The sequence below is a fragment of the Narcine bancroftii genome, chromosome 2, assembly GCF_036971445.1.
Source record: "Narcine bancroftii isolate sNarBan1 chromosome 2, sNarBan1.hap1, whole genome shotgun sequence".
Lineage (NCBI taxonomy): Eukaryota > Metazoa > Chordata > Chondrichthyes > Torpediniformes > Narcinidae > Narcine > Narcine bancroftii.
Genome location: NC_091470.1, coordinates 187,643,891 through 187,670,063, shown reverse-complemented (window position 1 = coordinate 187,670,063; position 26,173 = coordinate 187,643,891). Strand labels below are relative to the sequence as shown.

The following is a 26,173-nucleotide window of genomic DNA, read 5'->3' as shown; positions in this document are numbered from 1 at the left end:
CTGTGCTTGCCCTGGGAAATGGGTGCTGGCTGTCCACCCTATCTCTGCCTCTCAGAATTTTGGAGACCTATAAATCTCCTCATTCTTTGCTCCAAAGAGAAAAGCCCCACCTTGCCTCACAAGACTCATTTCCCAATCGAGGCAACATCCTGGTGAATCTCTTCTGCCCCCTCTGCCCCCTCTCCGTAGCTTCCACATCCTTCCTATAATGAGGTGACCAGAACTGAACATGATACTCTAAATGTGGTCTCAACCAGGGATCTGTAGAATTGCAACATGACCTCTCGACTCCCGACTAATAAACCCCAACATTTCACTGGCCACCTTAACTATCCTTATCAACCTGCTCAGCAAGCTTGAGAGATTTTGGCCCCAGGATCCCTCTCTTCCACCACGCTGTGAAGTATCTGATTATTAACCCTGTACTCAGCCTTCCAGTGGGTCTTTCAAAATGCATCACCTCGCCCTTGCCCCGATAAGGGGTAGGGGGGTGTGGAAGGAATGGAAGTGAGGAATGGGAGGCGGGGGGAATGAAGGGAGCAGAGGTGAGGGATGGAGGGATTGCAACACTCTCCCTGCAGGTTTCTTCCCAAAAACCTTACAGGTCGGCAGGTTAACTGTTTCCCCCACCAGGCGGGTAATTGGTAGAATCCGACAGGGATTCGGTGCGAATGTGTGAAGTATAAAGGGAGATTAGTGCAATTGGGTGGTGGGTCAATGCAGACTTGGGCTGAAAGGTCTCCTTACTATCTGATTCCATCGTGCCACTAATCGTGTCCATACTTGTTGGCTCCAAGGAGCATTGGGATTTTCCTTTTGCTTCAAACAGAAGACTGGTTCATTGAGAAAGACCCTTGAGGTGAGTGGTTCTCAACTTTTCTCTGTCCACTCACATCCCACTTTAAGTAATCCCTCTGTCATCGGTGCTCTGTGATTAATAAGGGATTGCTTAAGGTGGGATGTGGATGGAAGGAAAGGTTTGAAAACCACTGTTTTAATCGTCTCTCATTGGCTCGTTATGTGCATGGGTTCATCGCTCCAAAGGAAATGGGCCAATGACCATTTTTCTCAAGCAAAATATTTCAGTAACAATTGGGCCCAGAGCAATGGTTCTCAACCTTCCTTTCCCATCCACATCCCACCTTAAGCGATCCGTTACTAATCACAGAGCACCGATGGCAGAGGGATTACTGAAAGTGGGATGTGAGTGGAAAGAAAAAGGTTGAGAACCGCTGCTTTAAGTAGTTGATCTTATTTTAAAACACACACACATATCACTTTGTGCTTTGTTTCTGCCGGCCCACTTCCCGTTCTCCCCATTCCTCCTCTCTCCATTCCTTCAGCTCTCCACCCCCTTCCCCCTCCATTCACAAAGCCATTTCTCCCCCCTCCCCCTGTTTGAGGCCTCCCTCCCTCCCTTATCCACCTATTACCTCCGACCTGTGCCCCTCCCCCTCCACCACTTTGTTCGGACGCCTGCCGACATTTTTTCCATCCTTTGATGAAGGGCTCAAGCCTGAAACGTGGGTTATCTTTGCTACACAAAGTGCACTTTTTGACCTGCAGTTTTTAAAAAAATAGTTCCAAAATATTTGTATACATTTATTTTAAGATATATGTTTACGTATATATGTGATTATTATATGCTGCGTGTGTTATGGTGTGGAAAAATGTCTGTACCTTATCCATCTGATATTGGCTATCACAGACTGTCCCAGATACTGGGGGTGTGAGTGATGCTACAGTCCTCTCTGGGAGTGGTGGAGAGGGAAGGGTGGTTAGGGTGGTAACCCTTGGTTTCCCCTTTGCCGTTCCGGTTAGCAGGTCAGTGCGGAGAAGCTCGGGGTCCTGGAGGAGATGGAGAGCGAGGTTCAGCGCCTGCGGCAAGCTCTGCGTGAGAAGGACCGCGACGTCCAATGCTTGGGCGGGGTCCTCGCCCACAACGAGGAAATGATCAACGTGAGCCTTCCTCCTTGGCCCCTCCTACCATTCACCCCTCCTGACATGCTGGCATGGGGCCACACAACACCAAGAGAGGCCCTTTGGCCCATAACATCTATGCTGACCATTGTTCCTGTCTCTGCTGAACTCCTGTACCCGTACAAGCTCCATGGACTCAAATGCCTTTGCGATTCAAGTACTCATTCTGATCCAGTGGTGTCACTCGGGTCAGTGTCACCCAGTGCGGTAACTCATGGTGTTCACCCCACTCCCATGACCTCCTCCCGTACCAAACCATACAGAATCCTTAATAATGTTTTTTGTGCTAATGTTAATCATAGATCACTGATAATAGCGAGATAAACAACCAGCAAATTAAAATCACACCTTTAAACCACACTGTCATACGCCCGGCAGCAACAAAAACAATAGCGCTTGCTTGTGCAGACGGAACCATGTGATTCAAAGCATCATTGCTATTGGGTAATAATGACAGCTCTTCCTGGAGCCCATTAGAAGGTTCAAAATGTAAAAGAGCATCGAGATTTAGCCCCATGGGTCTATTGATACATGTCAGCCGGTCTGACAAAAAATATTGTTATAACGAACGACAGGGATATTCTTTATAAAAAATTATGAATTTCTGCTGAAGCATTTTATAGGCAGTCATTTTGGTGCCCACCCCCTTCACACAGTGCAGTCTGCACCCCCACCCCCCACAGTGGTGCTGGGGGTGGAACCCACGCAAACACGGGGAGAACATATAGACTCTTCACAGACAGTGCCGGACTAGAAGCTGGGTCGCTGGCGCTGTAACAGCATCTGGCCTACATACCTGTCGAAGGGTCCAGGCCCGAAGCGGGTTGAGAGGTGTAGGGGCCAAGAGCAGACAGTGTCGATGAGTCAGGCCATAGAGCTGTGCTGAATGGCTCTGACTCTCTGAACTGTGGTGAGAGATGAAAAGTTCCACTGTTGTCACATAATATCACATCTAGAACGTAACGGACATGAAATTCTTTAACTCTTGTCCACTGTAAGTCGCCACTTTGTCCAGCAGCCCCCTCACGGAAACCCACAGCATCTGGTGTTCCTTGGGCGGGTCTCCCCTCCAAGTACTAACCAGGCCTGGGCCTACTTAGCTTCCAAGATCAGGCAATCTCAGGTGTATCTAAGCTATAGATTCCAACCACTCTCCAGGGGGGTTAAATACCTCTCCAGTCCACCTACCTCTCACCTTTTGGCTGTGTCCTCTTGCCTTATTCACCCACTCCATGGAGGAGAGGGAAAAAAAGACTTTTATCCCACCCGTAATTCTATTTGCCTCCATTAGTCTGTGACACTCCAGGCTCTTGTTTGGTCTCTGACGGTCGTAGTCGGCAATGGGCTCTTTGCCTCTGGTAGTCACTGTGGAGTGGCCTCTCTAGGGCTTAAAGCCAGGGCAGAGCTGATATGGAGATTTGTTTGTTGCCCCTGCAGTGTGTCCACCACCCCCCCCCCCCCCCACAGCCACAAGGCAGCGGAGGTTTGGTCGGAGTTTTTCCCCTCTCCTCGATGAGTCACCCTCTGCTATTAACGAGCCCAGCTGGCTCGGAGCGACTAGTTTCAAGGTGGCTGCGGACCTCCTTTGCCCCCCACCCTACTCCTGTCAGCATCAATGCCGGGTGTAAGGGCTGCGGCCCGCGCGGTAGCCAGGAGATGGACTTGGTTGTCAGAGGCTGTTTGAGTTGTGCACCATGGAGAGCAGCGGGAGCTCGTCCCCCACCACTGCCCTTTGGCAATGACCACCTTCAGAGCCAGGCTTTTGTTACATTGCTCCAATCCAGGCCACATCCCAGTCCATCTCTTCTGTACTGCCTCCAGCCAGCCAGCAATGCAGGTTCAAATTTGGCTTGTCCTAGACTCTCCCACCATGGGATTCAATCTTCCTACAGTCACACCTTAACGTTTCAGTGAGATCCCCCCACCCCGTTCTCCTAAATTCCAATGAGTACAGGCCAAGACCTGTCAAACACCCCTCGTAAGATAACCCTTTCATTTTCTGGAATCAAATCCTAGGCCTCACCGGGGCCTTGTAAAGCCTCAACACCACATCCCTGCCCTTGAATTCTGTTCCTCTTGAAATGAACGCCAGCATCACCATTGACCCAACCTGCAAGTTGACCTTCAGTGTGTCCTGCACGAGGGCTCCCGGGTCCCTCTGCATTTGGGTATTTTCAGTTTTCTCCCCATTTTGAAAAATAATTCACCCATTTGTTTATTTTTTTCTCTACTGAAGTGTGAGGCCATACATGTTCTGACGTTACAGTATTTCCCACTTCTCTGCCCCTTCTGCAACTGCTATGTTTCCTCTACACTCCCCGTTCCTCCATTCTTTAATCCTCAGGTACCTCAGCAGAAGTCTCCCTTGCTTCCCTCGTCATCCCTCCCACAGTGTAGAGTATCACATCATCCCCCCCACCCCTCCTCGCTGCTCTTCCCGCGGGGCTCCTTTGACCCCTCCCCCCATCCTACTCTACCTCCGCCCTGAGGCCTACCTTGCCTTCCAGATGTTGAACCTCAGCCTGGGGCAGAAGGACGCCCAGGCGCGGCAGCTGCACCAGCGCATGGAGGGGGCACGGCAGGAGTGGGAGGAGCAGCAAGATTTGGCGGTGCGGAGACAGGATGGGATCATCAGCCAGCAGCAGGAGGCTCTGCAGAGTCTGGCCCGTGACGTGGAGGTAAGGGGGGGGTGGGTGGTGAGGGTGGGGGGTTCTGGGAGGAGGGACCAAGAGATCCTGGGACAGCACAGCACCCCCACCCCCCGACCATCCCTCACATCCTGGGGTCCAGCGGCTCTGTCGGAAAGACCCAATCCTGAGGCTTCCCCCTCAACAGCTGGAATCCCAGATAATCTGCCTTTCCAGCTGTTGACCTCTGGTTTCCTAACGAGAAAGAATGCATGGGCTTCTGAGGTGGTCGGTCCTGAAAATTTGGGTGTTAGAGTCAAGTCAAGTTTGTTGTCCGATTGTACAAGTACAACCCGACGAAACCGTGTTCTCCGGTCCTCGGTGCACAATCCGCAGACAGACTACCAGACATAACACACGTACAGACAAACAATCCACGTGTAGGACCAATATTTGTGCACATCAATGAATAAATATTGTTTTGTCCAAATGAGGGTCTCGGATGGTCAGTGTGAGCAGTTTCTTTGGTCGTTCAGCGTTCTCACTGCCTGCCGGGAAGAAGCTGTTCCTTGGCCTAGTGGTGCTGGCTCTGATCCTCCTGTATCTCTTCCCTCTTCCCCTGACGGGAGCAGCTGAAAGATGCTGCGGGTGGGGCGGAAGGGGGTCCTGAAGAATTTTGTGCGCCTTTTTCAGATAACGATCCTGGTAGATCACGTCGGTGGGGTGGGGGGGGGGGGATGAGGAGGGAAACTCCAGTGATCCTTTCGGCCACTCTTGGATCGGTACATGGAGCTCAGAAAAATAGAGGGCTGTGGATCAGCCTAGTAATTTCTAAGGTAGAGACCTGTTTCAGCACAACTCCCGGACCGAGGTGAATCTGTGGAATTCTGTGCCTTATTCACAAGACAGAGGGACAGAAAGCTGGCCACTGGGCCCATCAAGTCTGTTCCATAAATCTACACTCAGCTACTCTGCACTAGTTCCAGTTTCCGGCCTTGTCCCCATATCCCTTGATGCCGTCACTAACGATATACTTGTCTATTTCTTGTTTAAAATACTCCCAATGATCTGGCTTCCACTGCTGTATGTGGCAGAGCCACAACCCTCTGGCTAAAGAAGTTCTTCCTAATCTGTGTTAAATGGATAACCTCTCATTTTCAGACTATGATCCCTTGTCCTCAATTCACCCACCAAGGGAAACCTCTTAACTACATCCATCCTATCGAAACCTTTCAAAAAACGAAATGCTTCACTGAGATCTCCTCTCATTCTCCTATATTCCAATGAATGCAACCCAAGCTGCCAAACGCTCCTCGTACGTTAGCCCTTGCATTTCAGGAATCATCCTAGTAAATCTCCTCTCCAACAACATCACATCCTTTCTAAGATAGGGGGAAATTTTTTGTCAGTGTCCTGATGTCCTCGATGCAGCAGTGGTGATTATGAGCCTTATTGAAGGTCAGGGAGGTTTTTGCATCAATGGGGAGTTGAGGGTTATGGGCGGGCAAGTGGAGCCAGATTGCGACTGGTGGAGCAGGTTTGATGGGCTGAATGGTGTCTGCCTGCTCCTATTTCCTCCTTTGTGTCCAATCGCCTGCTGCCATGAGCTGGCGAATTCACCTGGTCACCAAGAGAATGGTCGTCCCAGGCGGCACTATGACTGGAGGACAGGGAAGTGGTGGAAGATCTCGTGGTGTGGTCCGAGAATAGCAACCCGAGACGAGCATGGACTTCAGGAAGGCCAGGAATGGGCCACCCTCCATTACACAGTGGAGAGCACCATCTGAACATCTCCTCACTTGTCAGGAAGGCACCACAGCGACTGTACTTCCTGGGAAGGCTGAAACTTCGAGGACGTGTCAAGCTGCTCTATCGAGAGCGTCCTGGCCAACTGCTTCACGGTGGCTGGTGAAGAATTGGATCAGAGGGTTTATCCACAGGACCAGAAGAAGCAGCAGACAGAATCGCCGGGGTCTGCTCCTGAAGAGGGCGCGCAAAAGCATTGAAGCCCCCTTGCACATGGCGTCTTTCACAAACTCCTGTTGGGGAAGAGATACAGAAGGATCAGAGCCAGTACCTCCAGGATGAGGAACAGCTTCCTCCTGCGGGCAGTGAGAACACTGAACAACCAGAGGACCTGCTTGCACTGACCATCCAAGACTTTATTATTTACTGAATATATTTGTCCTGTGTATGTATTGTCTGTATGCATGTTATGTCTGGGTGTGGGTCTGCTTGTTTTGCACTGAGGACAGGAGAATGCTTTTCCGTCGGGTGCAATTAGATGATAATAATTCTAAATGTGAGTCTGCCCGACCCTGTCCGCCCAGGCTGCTTGATGCCGGGACGTGCATTCCTGTGTCTGGGTGCATCCACTCATTCTCTCTCTCCCCCCACCCCCCCACCCCTCCCCCACTCTCTGAAACACTCTCTTTCTCCCTGTGCAGGCTCTCTCTGACACGTTGTTGGTCCAGGGGCTGGGCGAGGGGCCCGATTCCCCAGGGGGACTCTGCCTCCGTCTGCGAGACAAAGAGCGGCTTCTGACCGAACTGAACAGGCAGCGTGCTGACCAGGAGCGGGTCATCGTGGAGATCTCCCGATCCCTGGCCGAAAAAGACCAGATGATCCAAGTAGGGCCACCAACACACCACCCCCCTCCCCATCTGAATGCGGGGGGAGTGGGGGAGGTAGGGTTTGCTTCAGCTTGAGGGATAAGTTGGGGAAAGAAGCAGATGTTTGCAGTTAGCTGATGGATCAAGTAAGAACCCATTCATTAGGAGGGCTGAATGGCCTCACCTGTTTAATGAAACATAGGAGTTGGGGGATATTTATATAATCATGAGGTTAACGGTCATAGTTATCCTTCCCAGGGTTGGGGGCACAGAGTTCAGGGAGTGGAAAGCTTCAAGGGGGGGGGGGTGGGTGTCTGGGACGAGTGGTAGAGACAGGAACACAGAACACAACAGCACAGTACAGGCCCTTTGGCCTTCAATGTTGTGCCGACCCAGATATTCCTACAAATAAACCCCCCCCCCCCTTAAATTTAGACTTGCAGCACGGTAACTAGCCCACAAGTCCATGCCACCCAATTTACACCCCATTAACCCAATCCCCTACCCCAGTACAGTTTTTTAAACGGTGGGAGGAAACTGGAGCCCCCCTTGGGGAGGAAAACCTATGCAGACATGGGGAGAACGCACGGGGCGGGATCTGAATCCCCGCCCCGAGTGCTGGTGCCAACCGGGCTGCCCAACACGAAAGTCTGCAGGCACTGTGGTTGTAGATACGCTGGGTGGGGGGTCTCAGCCGGTCTCGCAGCGTCCACGGGAGGTGAAGCTATATTAGCGAAGTTTCAGGCCTGAGCCCTTCCTCGAGGAATAAGCGGAGGACAGGAAGGCTCAGATTAAAGGCAACGGTGGCAGGGGGGGGTGGGGACTCAACCCTTCCTACCTCAAACCCTCCATCATCCGTGCCTGCCCAAGAGTCTGTTAAATGCCCCTCATGTCCAGTCTCCAACACCACCCCTAGCAAGGCATCCCAGGCCCCCACAACTCTGTGTTTATATTAAAAAAAACACAAACAAAAATAAAATCCTATCTTGCCCCCTGATGAGTCCCCTACAATGAGTAGAGAACATTTAGACTGGAAGGGTTTTAGACTAGTGGTTCCCAACCTCTTTCTTTCCTCTCACATCCCACTTTAAGTAATCCCTAGGCCGTCGGGGTTCTGTGATTAGTAAGGGATTGCTTAAGGTGGGAATAAAGGTTGAGAACCACAGCTCTAGGCCCAATGTTTTGCTTGAGAAAAACTACCATTGGCTCATTTCCTTTGGAGCGATGAAACCGTGCACATAACGAGTCAATGAGGGACGATTAAAACACTGGCTTCAAACCTTTTCTTTCCAATTTAAGCAATCCCTTACTAATCACAGAGCACCACTTGTGCAGGGATTACTTAAAGTAGGATGTGAGTGGAAGGAGAAAGGTTGAGAACCACCGAGGTAGATAAATCCCCCTGGGTTGGATTCCCTCAGACCTTGAGGGAGAAGAGTGTAGAAATTGCAGGGGCCCTGGCAGGTAGATTCAAAATGTCTTTCGCCACGGGTGAGGTGCCAGAAGATTGCTCACGTGGTCCCGTTGTTTAAAAAAATTCTCCAAAAATAAACCAGGTAATTGTAGACCCGCAAGCCTAATGTCAATAGCAGGGTAAATTACTGGAAGGAGTTCTGAGAGATGGTGTATTTGGACAGTCATGGGCTGATTAAGGACAGTCTTTGTGTGTGGCTGACTGCTCAATTAATCTTGTAGTGTTTTTCGAGGCGGTTACCAAGCAGATAGATGAAGGAAAGGCTGTGGACGTTGTCTATGTGGACTTTAGTAAAGCCTTTGACAAGGTCCCACGTGGGAGGTTAGTTCAGAAGGTTGAGACGCTAGGTATCTGTGGAGAGGTTGTTAACTGGATTCAGAATTGGCTGTGTGGGAAGGAAACATGAGTTCAGAGAAGATAGACTAGGATGTTCAGGAGCTGAGGAGTTACAGGGAAACATCGAACAAGTTAGGACTTTATTCCTTGGAGTGAAGAAGAGTGAGAGGAGATTTAATAGAGACATAAGATTATGAGAGGTTTAGACAGAGGGGATGCGAGTCAGCTCTTTCCACTTAGACTGGGGGAGATAAATATGAGAGATCATATTGAAACTGGAAAGATTTAGGGGAACTTCTTCACACTGAGAGTGGTGGAACGAGCTGCTATCTGATGTGGTGAATGCGGGCTTGATCTTAAGTTTTAAGAATAAATTGGATAAATACATGGATGAGAGAGGTTTGGAGGATTCTGGAATGGGAACAGGTCAAAAGGTCTAGTGCAATCATGGTCAGCACAGACTAGAAGGGCTGAATGGCCTTTTTTCTGTGCTGTAGCCTTCGATGGGATATTGCAGTGTGGCCTATAACTGGTGGTGACTTCCGTCCTGCAGGACTTTTCGATCCGTGATGGGCAGACCCGAGATGTCCACGCTCAGGAACTGCACTGCGTCTCCCAGGAACTCAGCGCCCGGGACCGTGAGGTGTGCCGTCTGGGCGAGCTCCAGGCCTGTGCCACCCGTGAACACCTCTCCGAGCTTCTCTGCCTCCAGGCGCTGGTGGACAGCAAGGATCAGCTCATTCTGGTGGGTCGCTGCGCAGCCCACGGAGTTCTGGACCACTCCCCTTCCACTCTTCCCACCCGTCTCTGTTACAGCCTCCTAGAGCTGTGGGCAGGTGGATCAGTGTGGGGACTGATAGAAGGCTGTGGAGAGAGAGTGGGGCAGTGGGTTCAGTGTGGGGACTGACACGGGGGTGTGGGGAGAGAGCAGAGCAGTGGGATCAGTGTGGGGACTGACACGGGGCTATGGGGAGAGTGCGGGGCAGTGGAACCAGTGTGGGGACTGATACAGGGCTGTTGGGAGAGAGCAGGGCAGTGGGATCAGTGTGCGGACTGATGTGGGGAGAGAATGGGGCAGTGAGATCAGTGTGGGGACCGACACGGGAATGTGTGGAGCAAGTGGACAGTGGGATCAGTGTGGGGACTGTATACAATTTCTTGTATCTAGTGATTGCTTTTTCTAAATTGCTGTGGGCGTTCGCCGTAACTGAATAATCATTGGACCACGCACATATATGAGGTCGGATGTTGCCCAAAGGACGTTAAGTGGCCCTTACCTGTAAATTAACTCACCACGATATTCCCAGACAGAAAAAGAAAAAAAAACAAATATGAGTCGCAAATGTGTTATCCATGTCTGTGCTGTATGCTAACCTATCCACGTGACTCTGTGGGTGTGTGGGTGTGTGGGTGTGTGAATGTGAGAGTGTGGGTGTGTGGGTGTGTGAATGTGAGAGTGTGGGTGTGTGTGGGTGGGTGGGTGTGGGTGTGTAGGTGTGAGTGTGAGTGTGGGTGGGTGGGTGGGTGTGTGAGTGTGGGTGTGTGAGTGTGTGGGGGGGTGTGGGTGGGTGGGTGGGTGTGGGTGGGTGTGTGTGGGTGGGTGGGTGTGTGAGTGTGGGGGTGTGTGTGGGTGGGTGTGGGTGGGTGGGGTGTGTGGGTGGGTGGGGTGTGTGGGTGGGTGGGTGTGTGTGGGTGAGTGGGTGGGTGTGTGAGTGTGGGGGTGGGTGTGGGTGGGTGGGTGGGTGTGGGTGGGTGGGTGTGTGAGTGTGAGTGTGGGTGTGTGTGGGTGGGTGGGTGGGTATGGGTGTGTAGGTGTGGATGTGTGAGTGTGGGTGTGTGTGGGTGGGTGGGTGGGTGTGGGTGTGGATGTGTGAAGGTGGGTGGGTGTGTGAGTGTGGGGGTGGGTGTGTGAGTGAGGGTGTGGGTGGGTGTGGGTGGGTGTGGGTGGGTGGGTGTGGGTGTGGGTGGGCGGGTGTGGATGGGTGGGTGTGTGAGTGTGGGGGGGTGGGTGGGTGGGTGTGAGGGGGTGAGTGGGTGTGGGGGGGTGGGTGGGTGTGGGGGGGTGGGTGGGTGTGGGGGTGGGTGGGTGGGTTTGTGTGGGTGGGTGGGTGTGTGAGTGTGGGGGTGGGTGTGGGTGGGTGGGTGAGTGTGAGTGGGTGAGTGTGGGTGGGTGGGTGTGGGTGGGTGGGAGTGTGAGTGTGGGTGTGGGTGTGTGAGTGTGGGGGTGGGTGTGTGTGTGTGGGTGGGTGGGTGTGTGAGTGTGGGGGTGGGTGTGTGGGTGGGTGGGTGTGGGGTGGGTGGGTGTGTGTGGGTGGGTGTGTGTGGGTGGGTGTGTGTGGGTGGGTGGGTGGGTGTGGGTGGGTGGGTGTGTGAGTGTGGGGGTGGGTGTGGGTGGGTGGGTGAGTGTGGGTGGGTGGGTGTGGGTGGGTGGGGGTAGGTGGGAGTGGGTGGGTGGGTGTGTGTGGGTGGGTGTGGGTGGGGGTAGGTGGGAGTGGGTGGGTGGGTGTGTGTGGGTGGTGTGGTGGGTGGGTGGGTGTGGGTGGGTGGGTGTGGGTGGGTGGGTGTGGGTGGGTTTGTGGGTGTGTGTGGTGTGGGGGTGGGTGTGTGTGGGTGGGTGAGTGTGGGTGGGTGGGTGTGGGTGGGTGGGTGGGTGTGTGAGTGTGAGTGTGGGTGTGTGGGTGTGGGTGTGTGAGTGTGGGGGTGGGTGGGTGTGTGAGTGTGGGGGTGGGTGTGTGTGAGTGGGTGGGTGTGGGTGGGTGTGGGTGGGTGTGTGTGTGTGTGGGTGGGGGGGTGGGTGGGTGGGTGAGTGTGGGGGTGGGTGAGTGTGGGGGTGGGTGGGTGAGGGTGGGTGTGGGTGGGTGTGTGAGTGTGGGGGTGTGTGTGAGTGGGTGGGTGGGGGCGGGTGGGTGGGTGTGTGAGTGTGGGTGTGTGAATGTGGGGGTGGGTGTGTGAGGGTGGGTGGGGGTGGGTGGGTGTGTGTGAGTGGGTGTGGGTGGGTGGGTGTGGGTGTGTAGGTGTGGGTGTGGATGTGTGAGTGTGAGTGTGGGTGGGTGGGTGGGTGTGTGAGTGTGGGTGTGTGAGTGTGGGGGGGGTGTGGGTGGGTGGGTGTGGGTGGGTGGGTGTGTGAGTGTGGGGGTGGGTGTGGGTGGGTGTGTGTGGGTGGGTGGGTGTGAGTGGGTGGGGTGTGTGGGTGGGTGGGTGTGTGAGTGTGGGGGTGGGTGTGGGTGGGTGAGTGGGTGTGTGAGTGTGTGGGTGGGTGGGTGTGGGGGTGGGTGGGTGTGGGGGTGGGTGGGTGTGGGGGTGGGTGGGTGTGTGTGGGTGTGGGTGGGTGGGTGGGTGGGTGTGGGTGGGTGGGTGTGTGAGTGTGGGGGTGGGTGTGGGTGGGTGGGTGAGTGTGGGTGGGTGGGTGTGGGTGGGTGGGAGTGTGAGTGTGGGGGTGGGTGTGGGTGGGTGAGTGGGTGTGTGAGTGTGAGTGTGGGTGTGTGTGGATGGGTGGGTGTGGATGGGTGGGTGTGGGTGGGTGGGTGTGGGTGGGTGGGTGGGGTGTGTGGGTGGGTGGGTGTGTGTGGGTGGATGGGTGTGTGAGTGTGGGGGTGGGTGTATGTGGGTGGGTGGGTGTGGGTGGGTGGGTGTGTGTGGGTGGGTGGGTGGGTGTGTGTGGGTGGGTGTGTGTGGGTGGGTGGGTGGGTGTGTGTGGGTGGGTGGGTGAGTGTGGGGGTGGGTGTATGTGGGTGGGTGGGTGTGGGAGGGTGGGTGGGTGTGGGTGGGTGGGTGTGGGTGGGTGTGGGTGTGGGTGTGTAGGTGTGGGTGTGGATGTGTGAGTGTGAGTGGATGGGTGGGGGTGGGTGGGTGTGTGAGTGTGAGTGTGGGTGTGTGGGTGTGTGGGTGTGGGTGGGTGTGTGTGGGTGTGTGTGGGTGGGTGGGTGTGGGTGGGTGGGTGTGTGAGTGTGGGGGTGGGTGTGGGTGGGTGGGTGTGTGAGTGTGCGAGTGGGTGTGGGTGGGTGGGTGTGGGTGGGTGGGTGGGTGTGTGGGTGGGTGTGGGTGGTTGGGTGGGTGAGTGTGGGGGTGGGTGAGTGGGTGTGGGTGGGTGGGTGTGAGTGTGGGTGTGTGTGGGTGGGGGTGGGTGTATGTGGGTGTGTGAGTGTGGGGGTGGGTGTATGTGGGTGGGTGTATGTGGGTGGGTGGGTGTGGGTGGGTGGGTGTGTGGGTGGGTGGGTGTTTGGGTGTGGGGGTGGGTGTGTGAGTGTGGGTGTGGGTGGGTGTGGGTGGGTGGGTGTGGGTGTGGGTGGGCGGGTGTGGATGGGTGGGTGTGTGAGTGTGGGGGTGGGGGTGGGTGGGTGTGAGGGGGTGGGTGGGTGTGGGGAGGTGGGTGGGTGTGGGGGTGGGTGGGTGTGGGGGGGTGGGTGGGTGTGGGCGTGGGTGGGTGGGTGGGTGGGTGTGTGAGTGTGGGGGTGGGTGTGGGTGGGTGGGTGAGTGTGGGTGGGTGGGTGTGGGTGGGTGGGAGTGTGAGTGTGGGTGTGTGAGTGTGGGGGTGGGTGTGTGAGTGTGGGTGTGGGTGTGGTTGGTGTGTGGGTGGGTGGGTGTGTGAGTGTGGGGGTGGGTGTATGTGGGTGGGTGGGTGTGGGTGGGTGGGTTTGTGTGGGTGGGTGGGTGTGTGAGTGTGGGTGTGGGTGTGGGTGGGTGGTTGTGGGTGGGTGGGTGTGGGTGTGGGTGGGTGGGTGTGGGTGGGTGTGTGAGTGTGAGTGTGGGTGTGGGTGGGTGGGTGTGTGGGTGTGTAGGTGTGGGTGTGGATGTGTGAGTGTGAGTGGTTGGGTGGGGGTGGGTGGGTGTGTGAGTGTGAGTGTGGGTGTGTGGGTGTGGGTGGGTGTGTGTGGGTGTGTGCGGGTGGGTGGGTGTGGGTGGGTGGGTGTGTGAGTGTGGGGGTGGGTGGGTGGGTGTGTGAGTGTGGGGGTGGGTGTGTGTGGGTGGGTGGGTGTGGGTGGGTGGGTGGGTGGGGGTGGGTGCGTGGGTGGGTGGGTGTGAGTGTGGGTGTGGGTGGTTGGGGGTGGGTGTATGTGGGTGTGTGAGTGTGGGGGTGGTTGTATGTGGGTGGGTGGGTGTGGGTGCGTGGTGTGCGGGTGGGTGGGTGTGTGAGTGTGGGGGTGGGTGTGTGAGTGTAGGTGTGGGTGGGTGTGGGTGGGTGGGTGTGGGCGTGGGTGGGCGGGTGTGGGTGGGTGGGTGTGTGAGTGTGGGGGTGGGGGTGGGTGGGTGAGTGGGTGTGGGGGGGTGGGTGGGTGTGGGAGGGTGGGTGGGTGGGTGTGTGTGGGGGGTGGGTGTGTGAGTGTTGGGGGTGGGTGGGTGGGTGGGTGGGTGTGGGTGGGTTGGTGTGTGAGTGTGGGTGTGGTTGTGTGAGTGTGGGGGTGGGTGGGTGTGGGTGGGTGGGTGTGTTAGTGTGGTGGTGGGTGTGTGGGTGGGTGGGTGTGGGGGTGGGTGGGGGTGGGTGGGTGTGTGTGGGTGGGTGAGTGTGGGTGGGTGAGTGTGGTGAGTGGGTGGGTGTGTGAGTGTGAGTGTGGGTGTGTGGGTGTGGGTGTGTGAGTGTGGGGGTGGGTGGGTGTGTGAGTGTGGGGGTGGGTGTGTGTGGGTGTGTGGGTGTGTGAGTGTGGGTGTGTGAGTGTGGGGGTGTGAGTGTGGGGGTGTGAGTGTGGGGGTGGTTGTGTGTGGGTGGGTGTGGGTGGGTGTGGGTGGGTGTGTGTGTGTGGGTGTGGGTGAGTGTGTGTGGGTGGGTGGGTGGGGGGGGTGGGGGTGGGTGAGTGTGGGGGTGGGTGGGTGGGGGTGGGTGTGAGTGGGTGGGTGGGTGTGGGTGTGGGTAGGTGGGTGTGTGGGTGTGTGAGTGTGGGTGTGTGTGGGTGGGTGGGTGTGTAGGTGTGGGTGTGGATGTGTGGGTGGGTGGGGGATGGGTGGGTGTGTGAGTATGGGGGTGGGTGTATGTGGGTGGGTGTGTGTGGGTGGGTGGGTGTGGGTGTGTGTGGGTGGGTGGGTGTGTGTGGGTGGGTGGGTGGGGAGTGGGTGGGTGTGGGTGGGTGGGTGTGTGAGTGTGAGTGTGGGTGGGGGTGGGTGGGGGTGGGTGGGTGTGTGAGTGTGGGGGTGTGTGTGGGTGGGTGTGGGTGGGTGTGTGTGGGTGGGTGGGTGGTGTGTGAGTGTGGGGGTGGGTGGGTGGGTGTGTGAGTGTGGGGGTGGGGGTGGGTGTGTGTGGGTGGGTGGGTGTGTGTGGGTGGGTAGGTAGGTGTGTGGGGGGGGTGGGTGGGTGGGTGTGGGTGGGTGTGGGTGTGGGTGGGTGTGGGTGTGGGTGGGTGGGTGTGTGAGTGTGGGGGTGGGTGTGTGTGGGTGGGTGGTGGGTGTGGGTGTGCGTGGGTGGGTGTGTGTGAGTGTGTGGGTGGGTGTGTGTGAGTGTGGGTGTGTATGTATGTGGGTGGGAGGGTGGGGAGGGTGGGTGGGTGTGTGTGGGTGGGTGTGTGTGTGTGTTCTATTATTTTTATTATTATTACAGATACACGAGCCTTTTTCCGGACCATCTAAAATCCAAAAAGCTCCAAAATCCAGCAAGTAGGGAGAGAGACAGCAGTGCGAGTTGGAGGGGGGGAGGGGGAGAGACCGGCAGCGCGACTCGGGTGGGCAGTGGTGGGGGGGGGAGGAAGACCAGCAGTGTGAGTCGGGAGGGTGAGGTGGGGGGAAGATCGGCAGTGCGAGTCAGGCGGGCGAGAAGAGAGAGACCAGCAGTGCAAGTCGGGTGGGCAAGGGGTGGGGAGACGGTAGTGTGACTGGAAGGGGGTGGGGTGGATACAGCAGCACAATTCGGGTGGGCTTAAATCTGGTTTTCTGAAATCCAGAAAAATCCAAAATTTGGAACACACTGTCCCCCAAGGGTTCCGGATAAAGGATCGTGTCCCTGTATTATTATTGTTAGTCGAATGTAAGGCAAAGATTCCCCATCAGCAAAAGTTGCCCTGCCCCCTTACAGGGTCAGAGAGAAATTTGGGAGGAGAGTGGGGGAGGGAGAGAGGTTTGGGAGGAGAAAGAGAGGGAGATAGGTTTGGGAGGGAGAGGTAAAGCGAGAGGGAGGGAGAGGGAAAGCGAGAGAGAGGGAGGGAGAAGGAAAGTGAGGGGGGGGAGCGAGAGACTGCCCAGAGTCACTGAGTGTCCGTGGATTCCCAGTGACTCCTGTAACCACACAGCCTTCAGTCCAAACTATCAGCCACCCAAGCTCCAATCCTCTGACCCAAACAGGAAGCCTCCAGCACCCTTGGTGCCCTCTCGTGTCACTGCTCCAAAGCCTGGCACCCCCCCCCCCCTCAGCCAGTCCCGAACCAGCCTCCAGTGGTCCGCGGTCTGGTGCTGGTCCCTGCGTGGATTCCTTGGCTCGAGTCTCCAACACACTGGGTGCTCACCAGCTTTCAAGCCCCTCTCTGCTCCGATGCCGTGGTCACCGCTCCATGTGCTGTCTCCCCTCCTCCTCAATCAAGGGGTAGTCTCCCCATTTTCTGATGCCCTGCTCTCGTCCTCTGCTTCCCCAGAGTCTGCACCCCTTGTGGCTGTTCCCATACATAGGCACCGCCATTTTTGGAGCAGCAGTGTCTGCACATCTGTCCAGGCATGTACTGTGTGCTTGCAGAGGATACTGGCTGCCCCCAATGAGATGAATATCGAGCCCAGGGGTCAGGAAGTGGGGAACACTCAGCACTGGAGTGGATCCCAGCTCTCTGCAGACGGTCGTGGGTCGGGAGGGACCGGAACTCCCTGGGCCTCGGTAATGCTGTTGCTTCTTGTGGAGCAGGCACTGTTGGAGGATGGACGGGGCCGCGACCGGATTCTCTCTGATCTCCAGGAGCAGCTGCGTGCCCAGGCGGCGTCCACAGTCTACATCAAGCAAACCCTGTGAGGTCAAAGAACAGAGAGGTAAGGCCAGGTCCCTCTCACCCCCACCCTGTGGGGCTGTTACGAGCCCAGCAGCAATCGATATTCACCAAGACAAATGGTTACTTAAACAAAAGTTGCTTTTAATTATCTTTAAACATGAAAACAAGATCAAACTTATTGCTATTAACTTAACCCCCTCCTAATTCCAAGCGCACGTGTGTGTAATGTGTGTGTAAATTCAGAAAAGTTCTTTGCTTCACAGTCCAATCTCACTTCTCATTCCTCCAAGTTCACTGGTTGCAGGCAATTCTTATACTGTGCACAGAATTGAACATTTATAAAGTTCATTAGGCTTTGGTGCTTGAAAGGTAAATGGTTACCACTCAGGAAGGTTCTTCTCAGTTTTGAGAGAGATTTGTTGTTCCAGGACATCCACAACTGATTCCTTTTTTATCAGCCACTTCAGTGTCTTGCCGAAGAAATTTTCCCCCTCGGGGTTCTCCAGATGATAACTTCTTTCTTTCAGGTCACCACAGAGTTCCTTTTATTCCAAGTGAAACATTAGACAGCCAGTCCTCTCCTCTTGCATGAACCACAAGCGCTTTGACCAGGCTGAACTAAGCACTCACAACCTGTCTTCCAAATGGGGTTTTCCACAAGCTTGCCAGTTTGTCCTGTACCAGTCCCAGCTGTTGTTGCTGGCTGTAACACTGTAGAACTGATCTCTGTCTCTGTCTCTCTCACACACACTCACACTCTCACACACACACACACACACACACACACACACACACACACACACACACACACACACACACAGAGAAAACCTGTTTGACTCTCTCTGCTTACAAAACCACATGATCCTCCTAGAACAGTAAGTTCCATTCCAGACTATCTGGGGCTCTGACAAGCTCTTTCATCTGTTGCCTTTTTGTAAACAACAATCCATTAGTGAAGTCTTTTGGGCACTCTCCAAAGCTCTTGCAAAGACTCTGAGACCCCGACATGTTTAGCATGAACAGAGCTCCAGTATTTCAAATAAGATCTGTTTTAAAGTGTTTGTATGTGACGTACACTAACAAACCTTGCCCCAATTTATCTCCCAAAAAACATATCTATATTCTGTCGCAGGGCACCCTGGGAGCGGTCGGCCAATGAAGCATGCTGACTCACCTGTGCATGGGTGGGGTCAGGGGTCACCTGTAGGCTTGTGTCCCTGGACAAGATCGAGGCTCATCCAGTTTTCTTTTACATTTAAATTTAGATGTACAGCACGGTAACGGGCCCTTGCAGCCCATGAGCCCGTGCTGCCCAATCATGCCCAGTTGACCTACAACCCCATGTGCATTTGGAAGGGTGGGAGAAAACTGGAGCCCCTGGGGAATGTCCATGTAGACCTGGGGAGAATGTACAAACTCCTTACAGACAGTGCGGGATTCGAACCTCAGTCCCAATACTGTAACAGCAGTGTGCTAACCACTATGCTAACTGTGCTGACCTTGCTGGGGGAGGGTCATCTGGAGCATCGCAGTAGAGACCATGTGTCTATTAGGGATGGGTGAGGATGTGAGCCCGCCTGTTTGTTGATGTCCCTGATGGGTATGTGGCTTTGTCTGGTCTTTACTGCCCCTCCCTCATCACCCATGTCACTGTTAAAATGGACCCCTGGTTGCTCCACAGCAAACACAAATGCAGCCACAAAAACAAACGTTTAATCACTTTGCAAAGCGTGAGCGCCCCATTACAGCAAGAAGTGCTGCCACAAGTAGCTAAAAGTAAAACGTGAAAATCTGTGATCTCCCCTGCCCTCCTCTCCCTCTCCCTTCCCCCTGACAGCTCTCCTCCCCCTCCCATCCCTCTCTATTCACCCAGCCATCCCTCCTTCCCTTACTGAAGCACCCTCCCTCCCTATCCCTCTCTATTCACCCAGCCATCCTTCCTTCCCTTACTGCAGCGCCCTCCCTCTCTCCTCCACCTATAACCTCCTGCCTTCACTACTACACCTCTCCACCCCCCCACCTTGCCTTACCCTTTTATTCAGATGCCTGTTGACATTTTTCCATACCTTGACGAAGGGCTCAAGCCCGAAACGTTGGTTTTATTTTTTTAATCTTTGCTACGCTGTTTGACCTGCTGAGTTTAGACAGACACACATACAGGCCAGTTCGGCCCACGGGTCCATTCCGCCCAATATACTCCACATTAACCTACAACCCCTGGTACATTTTGAATGGCGGGAGGAAACCAGCATCCTCAGGGAAAACCCATGGGGAGAGCGTACAAACTCCTTACAGGGAGCGTGAGATTCAAACTCTGGTCCCAGTCACTGGCGCTGTAAAGGCGTTGCGCTAACCGCTACACCAGCCGTGTTGCCCAGCATTCTGTTTTTACTTCAGCCATGAGCTTCGACGGTGACCAAACTGTGACTTACAATACTGGCTAGTCCGCTGGAAAATTCAAACCGACTGCTCCTTAGAAGCACACACACCGCACCAAAGTTCTCTTGGGGTCTGCCGGTGGTTCCCAACCTTTTTCTTTCCGCTCACATCCCACTTTAAGTATTCCCTCTGCCATCGGTGCTCTGTGATTAGTAAGGGATTGCTTAAGGTGGGATGTGGGTGGAAAGAAAAAGATTTGAAAACCACTGTTTTAATCGTCCCTCGTTGACTCGTTATGTGAACCATTTCATTGCTCCAAAGGAAATTGGCCAATGACCATTTTTCTCAAGCAAAATAGTTCAGTAACAATTGGGTCTTGAGCAGTGGTTATCAGCCTTCCCTTCCCACCCACATCCCACCTTTAAGCAATCTCTTACGTAAGGTGGGATGTTGAGGACCCCTGCGTTAGTTAGTCTCACCCCACTCCTTCTCCGCTCCCAAACTGCTAGTGAGAAAGAAACGCACCCCCCCCTTTCCCCTTCCAGTCTACGTTTACATTTCCATTTTTATTATATTCCACTGGTCAGGGCCCTGTTTGAGTTTGGGGTCACCAGACCAAATGAGGACGCCAACCCCTGAAGGCGATCGTTACCCCAATCCAGCCCACTGACTGATGCTGGGGCCGAGTTCAGACCTACCTTGTGATCATTTTAACAACTTTTTATATTTGCCCAGCTCAGCAACACTCAGCAGGTTTGACCATTTTGATAGCTTGCTTAGCTTTGGGGGCAGGTGATTGCTGTCTGGAGAAAGGGTAGAGACTGTGTACACAAGTGAACCCACTCAGCTTGACCTGTCAATGTTGCTTAGGGTTCCCTCCCATTTTGTCAGTGAGTCCTTTTGCTCTCCACTCCCTCTGCATTCCCCTCAACCCACGCCTTGGGAGAGCAACCCGCATTCCCTCCTTGAACCCCCGGGGATATTCCAGGTCAGTTTCAGTCTCCTCCTTCTTTGTGTTTTCAGGTGGAACGGAGTTTGGAGAGACCGATGGAGTTGAAGACTGGTTTGTCTGTCGAGGCAGAGGGACAGGGAGGCGGGGGTGAGGGGCGAGGCTTCCCTCGCTCCATTTGTTGTTTCAAGGATGGGTGTGGGACAGCAAGATGCTCTGCCCTATCATCTCCCCCCCACCTCCATCCCTATCATCTTTCCCTGACCCTCCTCTCCTGCCCCTACTGTCTGTCCCTGTTCCTCTCACTGCCCCTGCCTCCTCTCCCTGCCCCTGCCTCCTCTCCCTGTCCCCATCATCTGTCACCACTCCCGATCCTCTCGGTCCCTACAATCCACCATTGGTCCTTGATGCTTCTCTCCCTGGCCCCACCATGTCCTCACACCTCCCTCTCTCCTCACTCTCTCTGCCCCCTTGGCCCATATTTCTGCCCCCTTGCTCCTATCTCTGCCCTCGCCCCTCTCTCTCCGCCCCTCGCCCTCTCTCTCTGCCCCCTCACCCTCTCGCCCCTCTCTCTCTGCCCCCTCACCCTCTCCCTCCCCCTCTCTGTCCCTGCCCACTTGCCCCCCCACCCCCTCCCTAACTGCCGCTCCCCTAATTTATTTGCACCCAGTTCCTGGCCAACCTACACTCAGTGACTTTGTGCTGTTCACTCATTCCCTCGTGGGTTAGAGAGCAGACGGGCCATCATGACGCCTCCGACCAGCGCGAGGTTGCTGGTTTCCTACTCGCCTCTGCTCCCTGACCCCGTCCTCCTGAAGCCCCTGCCAAGTCACCACTCGCAGACTGTTCACAGCTTGGGCGGACCAAGTCCAGAGGACGTCATTGTCTCTTGTGGACATCTGCTGGTGAAAACCCAACAGGACTGCCTCACCCCAACCCCCCACCTTGCCCGCCCCTCCCCTGCAGGGTTGAGCCATGGACCGTTGCGCTGTGACTCTAATTCTTTGTGTGCCTGGCCCCGCCGTCCACACCTGTGCAATAGCAAACTGGGCCCTGGGGGAGAGGTGACTGGAGATCACAGATCCTGCCACTCATGAGGGAGAAGGAACACAGGGTTCAGTTCCTAGCTGCCTCACTGCCCACACCCCGGGATAATCAAATCTCAGGGAACAATTGGAGATTCAGGGATTATTAAAGGCCCCTTTCTCAAACATCCCAGATGGCCCAAAACTGAGATTTTGGACGTTTGCTTCATGATAATCTCAAGTTTGAATGTGAAATAAAGGCAACGTGTCAGAACAAATCGTGATTCACGTTTTTCTGGGTTTTAAGATTTAAGATTCCTTCATTGTCTTATATTAAAAACCGTGGAATATTGCACAGAATTTGCTGTAAGGCGGACAGATTCGCTACCGGCAGAAATTGCCTGAGTCTCTTCTTACAGTCAGAGAGAAGAAAAAGAGAGTTGCCGGGTGGATTTTCCTCCAGTGTCTCAAACTGCCGATGGCCCAAGCTCCCTCCCACATGATCAACGCCCTTTTGCGTCCTGGTTCCGATACTTGGTACCCCCTCCTCCCCACCACTACAGACGGTCTCGAGCCAGTCTCCAGCCTGGTGTGAATCCTTCGACCTCAGTCGCTGGCAAACCTGTGTAGATTCCTCACCTCGAACAGCCCGGGCGTCCTCCAGCCGCAGGGCCCCCTTGCTGGTCTGCCGCCGTGGTCACCGTCCCCCATGGGCCGTCTCCTCTGCTTCTCTGACAAGGGGATGTTCTCCCACCCCCCACCCACGTTTACTGGCACCCTGCGCCAGTCCCCCGGAGATCTGCAACCCCCTTCGTGGCTGCTGCTGGCTGGAGGCGCTGCCATCTTGGGGGCAGACCCTGCCATGGCAGAATTTTTGAATAAAACTCCGGTCACCTCCATTAACAGGATGTTTAAAGCCTGCACGGAACTGACGGCTGTCGGACTGGGTGGCTGGACCCCACCGCGATCCAGCTGGTCCACACCAGCAACAGCGCTCTGGCACCACGTTTAAAAAAAACTCAAAGGGTTCTACTTGGGCAAGCAGGTGGTAGAAAGCATTTAATACCGTGAAGTCAAAATTTCACAGCAAATGCCCTTTGGCCCATCTCATCATGTGAGCCCTGATGCCATTTTACACCATTGGCCCATCACCATTCCTGCCCAAGTATCTGTTTCAACTGACCTTTAAACCTTTAAATTGCCCCACTTCCTCTGGAGACTGTTCCACCTCTCCACCACCCTAGAAATCTTTCCCTAGGTCTCCCTCTCACCTTAAATCTGTCTAGGCTCCCCTGCCCTGGGAAAATTATCCTAACTCCCCCCCGCCCCCCCCCCCACCATTGATTCCATCACAATTTTACAAACCAGACCCTTCAGCCATCAACACTGTGGTGAGAATAAACCTGTCGAATCTCTCCTTGTAACCATCAACCTCCATTCCATAGATCGTTGCAGCCCAGAAATAAGGCCTTCTAGTCCATGCCAAACTATGGTGTGCCTTTGTCCCACTGACCTGTACCTAGTCCCTATCCCTCCATCCACATACCTGTCCAAATTATTCTTAAAAAATTTAAATTGAATTCACATTCACCATGTCAGCTGGCAGCTCGTTTCACACTCCCACCACTCTGTGCGAAGAAGTTCCCCCAAATGTTCTCTCTAAACCAGTGGTTTTCAACCTTTTATCTTTCCACTCACATCCCACTTTCAGTAATCCCTATGCCATTGGTGCTCTGTGATTAGTAAGGGATTGCTTAAGGTGGCATGTTGGAAAGAAAAAGGTTGAAAACCACTTTTAATTGTCCCTAATTGACTCATTATGTGCACGGTTTCAGAACTCTAAAGGAACTGGGCCACTGACAATTTTTCTCAAGCAAAATATCTCGGTAACAATTGGGTCTAGAGCAGCGGTTCCCAACCTTCCCTTCCACTCGCATCCCACCTTAAGCAATCCCTTACTAATCACAGATGGCATAGGGATTACTCAAAGTGGTCTGTGAGTGGAAAGAGAAAGGTTAAAAACCCGTGACTCGGTTACTGAAATCTGGGCAATGTCCTTGTAAATTTTCTCGATACTCTTTTAATCCTGTTGAGTCTCTTCTGCCCTCTTTCTATTGCTACCAAGCCAGGCCACAGCTCCACAGTACCCCAAGTGCAGTCAGGCCAATGTTTGCGTGACGTTTTAGTCTCATGGCTAGAGTGATGCTAGTTACAGCGCTGGCATCCCAGGTCCGAACCCAGCGTTGTGTGTACGTTCTTCACCCAGCAATGGAGCGGGTTTCCTCCGGGCACTCTCTGAAGTCTTGCTAAGGGAGAGCGGGGAATCTGTTGGCCAGGCCCGTAGGGAGAAGATTTTATGCAGTATTAAACTCCAGTCTGGGTTAATTGGTCGCATGGGTGGTGCGAGCCCAGAAATACTGCATCCCTGAATAACCAGAGCAGGCCTGCAGTGAACTGAGACTCACTGGTGGTGTGTAATACTGACAGCCCCATCTACACATATATAACCCTGGATTCCCGCCCAAGCCCTGAGCCCCTCTGAAGACCCTACCCTCAGTTATCAGCTAATAAAAGCGTATGTTCTCCCTCCAGTCATGAAAGCTTGTATTCGCGCTACAAGGCCCCTCGGCCCTCGATATTGTGCTGACCTATATGTCTCTACTAATAAAATACAAGACCTTCCTACCCTGTAACCCTCTTCTTTCATCCTAAGAGTCTCTTAAACACCCCTCATGTTTCAGCCTTCATCAAACCCCTTGCTCAAATAAACCTCCTAAAGTCCCTCCCTGCCACTGATTGCGTAGTCCAGTTAGTATTCGACGTTCCACAATGTGTGGCCTCACTTGCCCGGAGTGCAAACGTGCTGGAGCAATTCAGCAGGTTACACAGCATCTGTAGGGGATAAATGGTAGCCGAGAGAGGAGGGATGAAGGGGGAGGGGAAGGAGTTCAGGCTAACGGAGGAGGTCATCTCCCCTCCCCACCTTGGCATTCAGCCTGCTTTGTTGTGGACCCTTGACAAAGGGCTCAGGCCCAAATCCTCGGGTACCACTTCCTTCCTTCTGATGCCACCTGATCTGGGTTTCTCTGCCGTGTTGGTGCATGGGCCCTGTGATCAACTTTCCTGCTTAACGCACTTACCCGCACGTGTTTCCACGGGAGGGATGAGGAGAGGATGTGCACCCATAAATGGGCGAAGCAGTCAGCGCATGGTCATCGGCTTCAGGAGAGCCTGGGGGGGGGGAGGTAGTGTGAACCACACTCTGCTGATCATCGACAGCTCCGCTGCTGAGGTCCTTGAGAGGATTGGGTTCCTCAGCGCGTGCTTGGCAGGGAATCTCACTGGGTCCCTTAACATCGGCTCCATTGCCGAGAAAGCCCAGCAGCACCTCGACTTCCCGCGAAGGCCGAGGAAAGTCCATCTCCCGCCACGCCCTCCCTGTCCTCACTACATTCTACAGAGGATGTATCCCTGTGCAACTGCATCACCGCCCAGTTTGGAAGCCACATATCCTCAGGCCGCAAGGCCCCCAGCAGAGGATCGTGGAATCGGCGGAAAAGACCATCGGGGGCCTCTCTTCCTACCACAAAAGACGTCGTCAACACTTGATGCAGATGAAAGGCAAGAAAGTCTCCACGCCCCCCTCAGGTGAACTGTTCTCCCTTCTGCCATCTGGTAGGAGGTACTGTAGCACTCAGGTCCACACGTCCGGATTGGGCAACAGTTTTATCCCCCCCCAAGCCAACAGGCTCCTGAATTCCCAAAGCATTTGGGGATAGGATACCTTGGACTTTTGCTGTACATGTCTTAATATTTTAATGTGTTTAACTTCTAACTTATATTTATGTGCCTGGAGAAATGCAATCTTGTCTTTACCGTGCAAGCAGGGTATGAACGATAAATAAAGGGGACCTGACTTGCCAGCGATCGGGTCTGGGGTTCGAATCCCATGCTGTCTATACATTCTCCCCTTGCCTGCATGGGTTTTCCCCGGGGCCTCCGGTTTCCTCCCACCATTTGAAACTTATCTGTGGTGGGGGGTGGGGGTTGTAAATTGGGCGGCTGCGCTGCAATGGCCCGTTACCAGGCTGTATGACCACATTTAAATTAAATCTGCTGGTCAATAACACACCTAGGATCCTGAGGCCAAGAGAAGTTGGATCAGAATGAGGATTTATTGTCATGAAGACGTCACAAAATTCATTGTTTTGCATCCACATCACCGAGCAAATATTTATGTAAACTACCTTACAAAATAAATAAAAATAGCCCAAGAAAAAGACAAAATCGGGCAGTGTCTCTGGTTTGTTGATCATTCAGGGATCTGATGGCGGACGGGAAGAAGCTGTCCTTGTGCCGCTGTGTGCTCGTCTTCAGGCTCCTGCACATTTTTCCCCCGATGGTAGCAGAGAGAAGAGGGCCTGGACTGGGTGGTGGGGGTCTTAGCTGTTTTCTTAAGACACTGCCTCTTGTCGATGTCCTTGATGGGTCGACCCAGAGTGTGGAGGTGGGAACCTGCTCAGGCTGTTGCTGGAGGGTTGAGCCCATCCTGCTCTCTTGCCCAGAAGAGGATATAGGGGAGATCGTCTGGAATCCATGAAGAAGGAATCCAGGCAAGCAACTTTGGGGCCTTAGTACTGCTGGAACTGGTTGAACCAGCAGCCAGAAGCATTCAAGTTTAGGGCGGGGTGCAGGAAGTACTGTAACTGCTGTGTCTTGAACCTTCGGTTGCAAAACACAGCAAATCAACTCATGAAACTTCAAGCCTACCTGTCCCAGGCATTGTGAAGGATGGGCCTAGCCCCGGTTCCGGCCAGCCGGACTTTTGCCACACCACCTATCTCCCTCCCCACCACCAATGGCATGATCTGCCAGGATCGTTGTCTGAAGAGGGTGCGC

At 54.2% G+C, this 26,173-nt stretch overlaps 1 protein-coding gene across 4 annotated transcripts in view; it reads left to right on the top strand.

Annotated features, from left to right (window-relative positions):
• The window catches only part of LOC138754773 (flagellar attachment zone protein 1), a 32,916-nt gene extending 11,364 nt beyond the window's left edge, over positions 1-21,552 (top strand). For 3 of the 4 annotated variants that reach the window (XM_069919572.1, XM_069919574.1, XM_069919571.1), the window contains exons 6-11: positions 1,825-1,959; positions 4,488-4,658; positions 7,055-7,237; positions 9,583-9,774; positions 16,840-16,961; positions 20,324-21,552. In XM_069919572.1, the coding sequence (XP_069775673.1) occupies positions 1,825-1,959; positions 4,488-4,658; positions 7,055-7,237; positions 9,583-9,774; positions 16,840-16,944 (786 nt within the window). In that variant the 3' untranslated portion in view covers positions 16,945-16,961; positions 20,324-21,552. Of the gene's footprint in view, positions 1-1,821; positions 1,960-4,487; positions 4,659-7,054; positions 7,238-9,582; positions 9,775-16,839; positions 16,962-20,323 lie in introns of all 4 variants that reach the window. The other variant, XM_069919573.1, reaches the window with a different exon arrangement.
• The last annotated feature ends 4,621 nt before the right edge of the window (positions 21,553-26,173 follow it).